Genomic DNA, 12,398 nt, shown 5'->3' with positions numbered 1-12,398 from the left:
CAAGTCTTAACCGCGCATGCTAATAGTAAACAAATTTCAACCGCACACACACTAATAACAAATCCAACCGTACACAATGTAACCACACACTCATCCGTACACTCTAACCGCACACTCAGTCATATACTGTAACCGCACACTCAGTCGTACACTTCTCAACAAAAAAACCAACTGCACACACTTCAAGAATACGCTCCACCGCACACACTATGGCAGCAAGCCTTCAACAGTTGGCAACAAACCTTCAACAGTTGGCTGCAAACTTGATTTTCTCAGATTTTTGATGAAAATTGATTTCAAGCTTTTGCAAACTATTGAAAAAAAGAATCAAACGACAGTTCTTCGATCAAAAATACTTCAAAAAACAGTGATTTTTTTTTGCACCCTCACACTCTAAAATACTTCAATTGATACCAAATTGGCTCTGATACCAGTTCTTAGTTCCAAAACTAAGGATCCAATTCAGTAATCAATGAAGTTAATTGCAATTCAGTTGAAATGAAGAAGAAGAAGAAGAAGAAGAAGAAGAAGAAGAAGAAGAAGAAGAAAAAGAAGAAGTAACATCAAGCATGCACATATCTATTACGAGTAAATGTCAAGTACATCTTGAGAAAGTACAACCACTGTAGAGTTCTAACTGAAAAAAATACAATCTGACACAATTCAGTTACTATAAATAGTATCCCTCCTACCAGCATAAGAGTGTGCAGCCGTACATGTGTGTGCGGCCGCACACACTGTGTGCGGCCGCACACACATGTGTGGCTGCATACATTACAAGCTCAATACAAACAATACTGCAATACAAATTCTGACATCCTAAATAGATCTATACAAAAATTATGACTAGCTCAAACCACAAAATTATGGACCTTCACCTCATGCTTCAAAAGTATACACGTGCAAGATTTTTTATCAGGTTCAGAAAGAGATATCAAGAGCTGAAGATAATTGTTTCCAAAAAAATGTGATATCTTCCAACGGTGTTGACACAATTATTGTTTTGGAGAAAAAACAACATATCCACTTGGCAAAAAATGATGTCAATGTGGATGAAAAATATGAGGAATACAATTAAACACTAAAAACTGAATACAGTTACGATTGTCTCATAAGGAATAAAATTAAATGATGTCGATGTGGATGACAAAGATGAGGAATACAATTACGATTGTCTTATAAGGGATACTGAATACACAGTATATTTGTTTTCACTTTAATTGTCATTCTATCATTCGAATTTAAACACTAAAAACTTACAACATAAACATACTCACTAATCATCATATATATTCCAAGTCACACATTCAACCAAAGATGGTTCATTCAGATGTACTTGTATGCATTTTGAACATGTATGGATCTTCTATAGACACATATTCTGTGTGTTTAAGTTTTATGGCATTGAACAAATTCCTGAAAAGTACATTTTGAAATGTTGGCGTAGGGATGTTATTCCAACAGAATTACTGAAAAAACGCTTCAATAGTTCTTTTGACGATTCTAATTCCGGCATGACTACTATTGATATTATTTCAACCGTTGACCATTGTGTGTCTTTTTTAAGCTATGATGCAGATAAGTTAAAGTTATACCTTGACGAGCAGAATAAGTTGAAAAAAAAATCCGTAGACGATTGTCCAACTCATGATGTACCGAACAGAGCAGAACAGTTCAAGAAGCTTCTAGGCGTAGTATGTCCTGATGTAGTATCTGATGTTAGCGACATTCAGAATCCTACAGATATTCGTAACAAATGGTCTAGTAGTCGTGAGAAAAGATTAAAATCTACAAAAGAGATGATTGAGAAAGAAATCTCGAAAGCTAAGAGGAAGTGTGCTACATGTCAATAGATGGTTCATCATGACAAAAGAAATTGTCCTTTAAAGAACGCCGAGAAATAATTTCCTTGATTGTTTTTTTTATTGCTTTTAGTATAAGGACATTTCATTTTAATTTTGCCGGTTCACATTTAATGTTATCTTTTATGTTGTTTAATAAAGTATTCACCTTCATTGCTAGTGAGGATGACATTGTAAATTAATCTAACAATATTTATATTTTATTATTACTTAAAAATAATCATATCACGTAATACAAATATTCATTCCATCATTTGTATAAACTCATTATTTTCCTTACTTACAGCAAGTTATACAACTTCTATCAAACATTTTAAGATTAATTTTCATTTTAACAAAAATGCTTTACTGCTTATGGTAGTATACAAGTATTCATTATATCATATTTTCTTTCAAATATACTATATACTACGTAAAGATATTCATTCCAAAACAATTTTATTTTTAAACCTACATTTACTTTCTACTTTTGACGTTTCTGATGTGTTCTTGAACTTTGACTTGAACGAAGTGGATCGTGTACTCCTCATTCTTATCGAATATCATTCACAGAAGCCCCTATATGTCGATTCTGTCTTCTAGAGTGAAGTGTCGATATTTATATGAAAAACCTTCAAAGGATCTTCCGATTTTGAAGATTGATTACAAGAAATCAGAATGTTTTTCAACCTCCGAAGGAATTGGGTTTTTGATTTTGTGAGTATGCGAGATATTTGGGATTATCGGTTGATCACTTCCATACTTATCCACCATCTCCAAATTAAATGACGACACAATGTACCATTCTACCCTTCCTTGACCGGTCACTTAATGAAATCCCTTTAATTTGATTATTTTTCTATTTACTCTAAAAAGAAAATCACTTTCTTAATTTACCTCAAATGATTGGCCTAGAATCCTTTACACATGCACACAATACTTAGCAAAAACAAAATAACCTAACCCTATATATATATATATATATATATATATATATATATATATATATATACACACACACACACACACACACACACACACACACACACACACACTGTATACTATATGGAGTGGGTATACTTTTTTAAATTTAATTGGATATTCGGGAATACATAAAAATATATATGCCTACCCGATCACCCTGAGTGGATCTACCCGAACCTTGAACGGGTTGGTTAGTTTATTTGGATATCGGTTATTTTCGACATGCCTAGTGTGTCGTCCTACTTTTAGAAATCATGATTTTATAGCATCTTATGTTCAAATTCATCAAATAATAACATCTTACTTTCAAAATTCACCATTTAAGTGAATTCTAATTTTAGAAATCATTGGTTAATAGCATCTTAGTTTTATAAATCACCATTTAATAGCATCTTAGTTTTATAAATCACCATTTAATAGCATCGTACTTTCAGAAAATAATATTTTTTCTTATAAATTTGTTTTACAAAATATGCTCACTCTTGAAATCGTTTTTCAGCGTTTTTCCTAAATATTACTTTATTTTAGCATTCCCCCCCCCCCCCCCCCCCCCCCAGTAGTAACACATCTATTAGGTAGCTTCTATAGAATAAGAATCCATTGGCTTTAGCTTCTTTTTCTTGCTTCTCTGAATTAGGATCAGTAAGTTAGTGAGAAATGTTTCTGTTTCATTGCATCCTTCATCCAACTATGAAAAATGTTGCTACCTTGGTCCGTAATCTAAACTTGACAAACAAAGTTGGTTCCGACACTTGACACCATCTCCTTCTTCCTGTAACATCCCTGATGTGCATGTAATATGATGGCATTTTAGTCATTTTACCTATTTCAACAATCAGTTATTCTATTGCAATAGATTTGTATACTTCATCTTCCATTTTTACCATGCACAAACGCACACGATTTTGCCCCTGTGTAATAAGTTACATAATTGGTCACCGGGTAACTATAACACTACATACATGATCCCTTTATAATAGTAAAAAATTGTAGAAATGGTTCCTGTACTTGTATTTTGTAGGAATTGCAGAAATGACCCTTGTACAATACATTATAGGATTTGTCCATATGTAACTGTAAAACTACATATTTGGTCCCTCTATAGATGTAAAATAGTAGAATTATCCTTGTACTTACAGAAATAGACCTATGAGAAATAAATTAGAGAATTGGTACCTATGTAACCGTAGAAGTTATTTGAAACAATATTGACAAAGTAGTTGAAGATGCGATGCAAAAGCTTAAATAGAAATCACCTCCTGGAGTTGCTAGAGAGTTCTTAACGTGAGTAATCATCCATGTTTGATATAAGGTGTGACTTACATCTCTATTTGAACACCATTAAACCAAAACACGTTCACTCCACTAAATTCCAAACTAAAGAGGTTGGAAGTCAACTCTTTGTAAGTATGTCCAACTTGAATTTTTGTGTTTGGTCACCATCACTTAATTTGGAAAAAATTATTGATTGTATATGATTCATTGAACAAATAATAAACATTTTTTTTGTATACCAGGTTATAATGTTTCTGGGTCTGTAAAGTGGTAATTGAAGATTTACAAGTACGTTCAGATGGAACAACAAAGGAAACTCAAATGGAGTGGTGTAATATATTTCATGAATTTCACCGACATTTTTTTTATGTTGATTATATATTTTATGTTAACTATTTTGAGTTTGGACATATGTATCAAATTATAGTATGACCTTACGTATGCAATGAATGTAACTTGTGACTTCATCTTATAGAACATGTGTGGACCAACAGTCATCGACCTCCAAACGTGAGGACCAATTTTATCAATACCACTAATATAATCTTCCATATGAAGTACCCTTACTTCATAATCATCTAGAAAAAGAGTAGGAACTCTACTGTTAGAACCAATGTTGATATCCAAATTGAACGCGATGCAGTGAGGATCATCATTAGCCATGATTTCAGAGAAAATAAACAATGAATCAAATCAATTAGTGATATACGAAATTCAAATCAAAACGTAAAGATTTCTAGATCAAAGTGCAAAGAATTTGCAAATGCGGAATAGATCAAGAAAAATCAATGAAGGTGGACAAAGAACTTGATGAACAAAATTGAATTCATTGATTTGAATAGAACTCAATGATTCCTGCTCTGATACCAATTGTATGATCGAAAAACTAGTTCGAGTACTTAGAAATCATGAATATCATGTAAAGATGAAATGTAAGAACAAAAATGCAAATAATTTTTTTGTTTCCTTCAGTGAGAGTAAGAAGCTTTATTACATCAACTCAATGTAAGAACACACAAAAGACATCCTCCCTCAACTAACTAACATCCCTATTTATAGGAAAACTATTAGGGAGTCGGTTAGATGATAACCAATAAGGTTATGACACCTAAGTCGTGCAATAAGATACAAACTATTATTAAGTATAGTCACTCTGAAAATTAAGGTGTCAATTCCGAAACTATAATATTACATTCAGAACAAACATTACAATGAAGACAAAGTATTATAGTAAAAGCTTTCGTATAAGACTAAGACACAACATCTAATAAATTCCACGACCCAACACAAATCGTTATTTTTATATTTTTTGTCCAGTTTCAACATCCGTCAATCATACCTAATCAAAAGGCGGGGGAAGTACTATATATGCGTTGTATATTCGATATTGATTTGTATTAGCCTTTAGAACATAGCCTTGATTATTATGTATATAGTATGTTGTAATCATTTTGGAAAGTGAAGGAAAATCATTTCAAAATTGAAATCCACCGATAAACTCTATCAACTTTTCAAACTATCTATCTGATTAATGAGAGTGTTGACACATTTTTAAAGGGCAAACCAATGCAACAAAGATCTTTTTTAAAACAAGACATTATCTGTCAAAAGATGCAGGATTTCATAGTCTAATAAAGCACATTGACATTCAACATCATTTGATCGCTGTCATTTTAACCAAGTCGCTCCCTTCCACAAAAGTTCAAGACATTAGAAAGAAGATGGTTGTGTGTAGCTTTGAAGCAAGGGTTGTGTTGATTGATTGCTAATATGGTTGCTACTCTTAAGAATCACCTTTTTTTTTTTTTTTCCAATTTCCACATACACACACGCAAAACATGTTCTCCATAGACCAAAATACACGTATGTCCATATGAAATACATATACATACATACGCATATAGAAATAAACATAGCATATACAATTATAGACGCATATGTATCATGTTTGTACCATATCCTATACAAACATATATTTATTAGAACCATAAAATTATATATAAATTCAACATAGAATGCTACCAACCACAACGTAAAATGCAGAGAACTTTTTTTCTTGTTAATTCTTTTTTTCTAAAAAATAAGGACTTGGCTACCATGATGAAAAATGGACCATTATATGTATAAACAACATGACCCAAATACCAAACATAATTCAACAACTCTGCCCTTTACTAGAAAGTTCAAACCATGATTCAAACCAACACATACATCATGTTCACCTCCAATCATACCTTATACCTTGTACATGTACAAAGAATCCGAGTTATTGTCCCAACAATGCCATCAAAAAAGCCCCATAATCTCCAGAAGTCTCGTCTTTAACCAGCTTGTCAAGGCTTGTTTTATGCATATCCAAATATGCTTTTTTCACTTTAATTAGATCTATTTCAGCTCGACTTATAATTGCTCTTGTTAGCGCATCTTCATCTGTACCCCAACCGTCAGTTGCAGCTTCGATCACCTGCTCATATTCCAAAACAAGTGATGTAAAATTATATAGCGATAGTGCACATAAATATGAAACAATAAAGCAACTTGGTTTTCTTCTCTCTAATGGCAATTCAATTACCTCAACAAAATGTCTCTCAGGGGAAATAATGCATTTAATCACAATTGTCACCAACGATACCAATAGATCATTGCTATAATCCTTGATATCCTGTCAAAACAATCAACTTCATTGTAAAACTATATACAAAGATTAAGAGTTCATACATCGGAATAAGTGTTCGCTGAAGCAAGGGCAATTTTGGAATTTTAACTGCAAAAGATAAATTACAAGATACAACATTTCTCGCCATGCGTCATTCCGTTTGATTATTAGTGTCGTGTCGTTTTTTATTTCATTGTACTTAGCCAGCTCTTTGGTGGTCCCTTTGTTTTTTTATTGATTATTGGCAGTTAAAAAAAAAAAAACAAAACTATATACAAAGAATTAACCGTTTGTTGTGTTTTAAGGAAAAAAAAAACATAATAAAAACATCTTTCTATATATAGATTGAATTCAAACTTAAAACCAAAACACATCTAGCTATGTCAAAATCATCCTGAAAAGTGTTGAGTTTTTGAACTTTCAAACTAAAAAGATATGACTCTAAGGATTAAAAGACACTTAACCTCGTGAAGGAGAATTCCATATTTTTTATGGTAGGATTCGAACGTGGCTTTGAGCTGGAACACGTTCCTCATGCTAAGTATCCACATAACAATATCCTGATCTAATTGCTTCAATTTAACAGCTTCTTGTAACTTGGATGCTTCATCATCTGCAACATCCAAATCTACAACTGCCCCATCAAACCTGAAGGAACTTACCAAACCAACTAGAATCTGCATTAATGGAAGAAGTTAATAAAAATGTGGATTTTTCTGATTCAAAAGTCAAAACGGAAACAAATACCTTTCTCACTGATGGTGGAGCATTAACGATTATGTCTTCTTCGATCGAACATTCAAAGAGGGAACAGTAGCACTTTCTTACAGCGAGCAGATGATGAGGAGACGAAGCACAAGAGATTTCGATTATTACTTTTAGTTTATCAAGGCTTTTATTCTTGGACTTTAACGCTTTGTTCACAAGCCTCGCATCTCTTTCTGCTGGATCGTATGTCCATAAGATCACTGCTCTCTGTAATATGCATATGTTATATTATATCTTCATGTTATTATATATATATATGTGTGTTTCTTCTCTCCGAAGACAAAGTGCACGTTTGAGTTTTTAATATGTTGAAATGCAGAAAAGAACATACCCCAAAATCACCTGAAAGCTCAGAATCAAGAGAATCAATGAGGGATTGATTGTATAATTGTTGGTAAGTGTCTCGAATGATCTTTCGTTGAGCTGCATTCCTATGACCCAATACTTGAATGACAGCCTTCTCATCAGTTCCCCATCCTGACACCCACACCTTATCTTGTTAGTTAATATTCTTCCAAATCTCATCAGAAAAATCAAAACGTTAAATATAAAAGATTCACGCAATTTTCTGTAATTGTGAGATACAAACTAAATCATCAAATCTGTTAAGGTGTGTGTGTGTGTGTGAGTGAGAGAGAGAGAGAGAGAGAGAGAGAGAGAGAGAGAGAGAGAGAGAGGCAGAGAGAGATCGGTACCTTTGAAAGCTTTTCTAAGCGTTTCAGAGTCTTGGGTAGGAGAAGGAACTTCTTGTGGTACTGTGAGAGTAGCCATTGTTAAATTGTTCTTCCTGTTTCTCGTTTGATGGAACGGAGAAGGGTAATAATCAAACAGAAAATCTTATTTTTGTATGCTTAGTCAGTCGTTTTGGCATATACCCATGACTTTTTTATTTATTATTAAAGGATAGTGTTTACATTTGTTAAAATATAAGAAAACATAAAGTATCATAATAAATTATATCAATATGAGCAATTGATAAGAATTCGTGGATATCGTATGAATATTGAAGGAACACGAACAAGGCACCTGTCACCAGGAGATCTCATACAACCAATTAAAAGTATATTTACAGGTGTAAAATTATTAATTTCTAAAGGGAATCTCTTTGGTTAGCTATAAGTTTATTTATCTTGTAATATTCACCTAAATAGTATATTCATTGATTAGGTGTAAGATTTATATATTACATGAGTTTAATTAAAAAAAAAATATATATTAAATTTTAACAATTTGAAAAGTTTGAATATATAAGAGAAATGAAAAAAAATTTAAATTATTAAAATTAATGTGGTTTTAATGTGTTGAATACATTACATATATATAATTTTTTCTAATAGATACCTTACATATATATTACCTTACATATTAAATGTAGAATTTTAATTTAATAAATAAAAAATACAATAAAATGACAAGTGAAGAATAAAAAATTTAAAAATTCTAGAAAATATCATGTGTCCAAATGAAAGAGAAAAGGACATGTGACAAAAAACTTTCATTTATTAGAGTAGATCTGTAGGCATATTTTTACGTTTAAAACAATTCATTTAGACAATATTATGGGATTGGTCTCTTGTTTACTAACCTTAACATGTGGTTAGTCTAGAATAGAAAACCATGTAGTTCCCTAACCGAGTTTAAACCAGTCTGGTTCAATAGAAAATCGGGCTCAATTGGGCCGGTTCACCTAGAAAACGGTACAATGTGTATAAAATCGATGGTGAAACGACCAAGCTCAAATCGGTCATTCACTAAACAATTTTTTGACTAAAACCAACTTATATTTAGAATAAGTGGTCTAAACGAGGCATCAACAAGCTTAAGATGGATAAATGTCCAAGAGGAAGCATTTATTTATGATGAAAAACTCATTCATCATTTTTCTTTTTGGAGATCATGTAGGACTCTTTCATTCCATAAAATATGACTTGTCCTAAATATTTTTTTATATTTGTCTTGTTTGTAAAAAAAAATTAATTTAGGTGGGTCTTCGCATACCTTAGCATCGCCTCTACTCTTACAGTTTGGACAACTATGAAAAACATAACCTGCTTTGCCCATGTGGTTTCCAAAAATTGCACGTATGGTCCTCTTCGGTAACACCATCAAGCCGGCTGATGTGGCTTCCCATTTGGCAGGTGACTGGGCTAACTGGAGGCTTAGTGACTTAAATGGCTTGTCATATGTTATCCTATGTTGATTTTTATCCTCACTTTCTTTCACTCTTGCAAAAGCGAAAAAATGTCTCACCTTCCCCCATATTCAGCTACCTCCTCAATGACGATCTTCATTCTCCTCACTAAGTCTCTCCTCTTCCTCCCTCATTTAGATGTCTCTTCACTGTTGGTTTTCATAAGGGTTTAACAATGTTTGAAGAAGGTTTTCATAAGAGTTCAAAAAGGGTTTTAGAAGGCTTCAAGAAGGGTTTTTAGACGTCGAGTGTAACATTCAAAAATCGAGACCCAAATTTTTTTGTATAATTACATTACTTATGAAAATAGTTTACGGAAAACATCATTTCTATCTTTTCAAAACATCAAGTCACAAATCACAAGTCTCGAAACACAATAACATCAAATAGTAAAATGTTAGAGTACAATCCCAGGGCTCAAAGCAGAAGTCATATGTGTGCAATACGGTGCTACCTTGCCGGCTCCTTCCCCTTAGATGAAGAGGTACCTGAAACCAAAACTAAAAACGGTAAGCACAAAGCTTAATGAGTTCCCCCATCATACTAAATACCATACAACCATACACACTGTCAGGTAGTTATGTGGTGCCCGACCTACCTGTGTCAAGCCATTCTAGGGTGCTGACCTACCCATGTCAAGCCATTCTTGGGTGCTAACCTACCAATGTCAGGCCATTCTAGGGTGCCGTCCTACCCTCCGGTCTATCTCACCGGGTTATGGGGACTACTTCACCCCTACTACTATCACATAATAATATATTTTGTAATCATGTTGTCAGACATATACGGGGTGTCCGACCTAACCTTCGGTCCTAACGATCGAATCTGGGACTATTCCTCTTCCTACTACCACTAGCACATAGAACATATAATACTAGCTCATAGAACACGTCTAATAAAAGCAATCAGACAATTATCACACAAAAAATCATCTCTAATTCAATCAACTACTAGTGGGTCGGCCTTGGTGCCTTAGACCCACTTCTACTGGAAGGTAACTCACCTCAATGTCGTGTAGTGTCTGCACTATCCTCGGTATGAAAATCAACTCTTCTTGACTCCTCAACACCTACACAACATCCTTTCTAAATTACTATTTCATACTCATAACTCTTACAAGGGTCAACTCAAGTCCAAGTCAAAGTCAAGGTCAAAACCTTGGGCAAAGTCAACTTTGGTTGACTAGACTCGCCGAGTTGGTTCACCAACTCATCGAGTCCCCTCGTCCACGAAAAGTTACAACTTCGTCCCTACTCGTCGAGTCTAACAAGACCTCGACGAGTTCTCCTTCAACAACACATCAGACCTTCTTCAACCGACTCGTCGCGTTCCTCCTTAAACTCGTCGAGTCCATCTTCATCCGGTGAAGACATTTAGTCTATGACTCGCTGAGTTCTCCCTGAACTTGTCGAGTCCATTTTCATGTGGTTGGGACATTTCCTTGAATTCGCCGAGTTAGCTGATACACTCGCCGAGTTCTATGATTTCCATGTCCCTGATGAACCTAGACACCTGAGTGACCTTCAATCTTATCATCTAGTCCTTTAACAGCAAGGATTTGATGGAAAATACATCCCGACTCGCTGAGTCCTATGAACGACTTGTCGAGTCCCTCTTTATTCCAAACTATGCAGTCGATTTTAGTTGGTCTAAATGCATCCAAACCATAGATCTGATCTCCTAAGGTCCATATTATACGTAAATCTATGAACTTGATGTCCATGCATCGGGTTTTGGCTCAAAAAGCCCTTAAAAGGGGGTTTATATGATGCATGGGTCTCCTATGGCCATAAAGTTGGCACGTTTATGCCATGGGAACCCTCAATGGTTCCAGATCTGAAGTTCTTATCCCAAAATTGTGGTTGCATCCAAGAATGGCTCCAAAATGGCTTCCAAAAACCCTAAGTTGCTCCAAAAGAGTATCTAATCAAAGGAGAAGCAAGTTCTGGACTTTTTACCTCCAATAAAAAGGAAATGAAGCCAAACCTCTAGATCTCCTTACTCTTTCTGAAATCCCAAGCTCCTTCTTCTTCTCTACAACCTTCTAACTTGCACAAAATGGCACAAAGAGCTCAAAATCACTAAAAAACAGTTAGGATTTCGTGGGGATGGTCTGAGGATGTTTGAGGTTGTAAAGGGAACCAATTAAGGTATTTAATAGGGTGCAAACCCTAAATATTAGGGTTTCATCCAGACATCCCTACTTGTCGATTCGATCCCCCGACTCTTCGAGTAAATCACTAAACTTCCCAGTCAAAAAATCGAGTCTAGTTGATCAGTTGGGCCACCAACTCGCCGAGTCCCAGAGCAAAACACGAACTTTTAAATACATACCAGGAACCGGGCGTTACAAATCTCCCCCACTTATTTTAGACTTCGTCCTCGAAGTCTTCTGCCGAATCTGGAAAAATGCTCGAGGTAGTGCTCCCAGATCTCATCCTCGGGCTCCCAGGTCCATTCCGAGCCATTGTGGTGCTGCCATTGCACCTTCACCAACTCTACCCTCTTGTTCCTCAGCTCCCTCGACTTCCTTTCGAGGATAGCTACTAGCTGCTGAATGTAGTTCAGGCTGTCATCCACTTGAATTTCCTCTAAAGGTAACACGGCTGAGTCGTCTACCAGGCACTTCCGTAGCTGGGAGACGTGAAAAGTGTTGTGAATCTGACTGAGTTCGGCTGGCAGA

At 34.8% G+C, this 12,398-nt stretch overlaps 1 protein-coding gene across 2 annotated transcripts; it reads right to left on the bottom strand.

The window, feature by feature from the left end:
• Nucleotides 1–6,138: 6,138 nt before the first annotated feature.
• LOC145008228 (annexin D3-like) lies at nucleotides 6,139–8,412 on the bottom strand. Of its 2 annotated transcripts, XM_078966851.1 has the most exons (6): nucleotides 8,220–8,412; nucleotides 7,856–8,001; nucleotides 7,504–7,731; nucleotides 7,221–7,433; nucleotides 6,673–6,762; nucleotides 6,139–6,564 (listed from the first exon to the last, which is right to left on the bottom strand). In XM_078966851.1, the coding sequence occupies exons 1-6, from the start codon at nucleotides 8,293–8,295 to the stop codon at nucleotides 6,367–6,369; spliced, it is 951 nt and encodes a 316-aa protein (XP_078822977.1). In that variant the 5' UTR covers nucleotides 8,296–8,412; the 3' UTR covers nucleotides 6,139–6,366. The 2 variants fall into 2 exon arrangements, with proteins under 2 accessions (XP_078822977.1, XP_078822978.1); XM_078966852.1 differs by lacking the exon at nucleotides 8,220–8,412 and having other exon boundaries at nucleotides 7,867–7,987.
• Between the last annotated feature and the right edge of the window lie 3,986 nt (nucleotides 8,413–12,398).

Source organism: Lactuca saligna, chromosome 8, assembly GCF_052625555.1.
Source record: "Lactuca saligna cultivar CGN05327 chromosome 8, ASM5262555v1, whole genome shotgun sequence".
NCBI lineage: Eukaryota > Viridiplantae > Streptophyta > Magnoliopsida > Asterales > Asteraceae > Lactuca > Lactuca saligna.
This window is presented reverse-complemented; position numbering and strand designations above follow the sequence as displayed.

What these genes read in the sequence shown, in the direction of transcription:
- LOC145008228 (XM_078966851.1), bottom strand. Translation starts at nt 8,295, where the DNA reads ATGGCTACTCTCACAGTACCACAAGAAGTTCCTTCTCCTACCCAAGAC. An exon ending in GCTTAGAAAAGCTTTCAAAG is followed by an intron (nt 8,002 to 8,219) that starts GTACCGATCTCT and finishes TGTGGGTGTCAG; the next exon opens with GATGGGGAACTGATGAGAAG. An exon ending in CTCCACCATCAGTGAGAAAG is followed by an intron (nt 7,434 to 7,503) that starts GTATTTGTTTCC and finishes CCATTAATGCAG; the next exon opens with ATTCTAGTTGGTTTGGTAAG.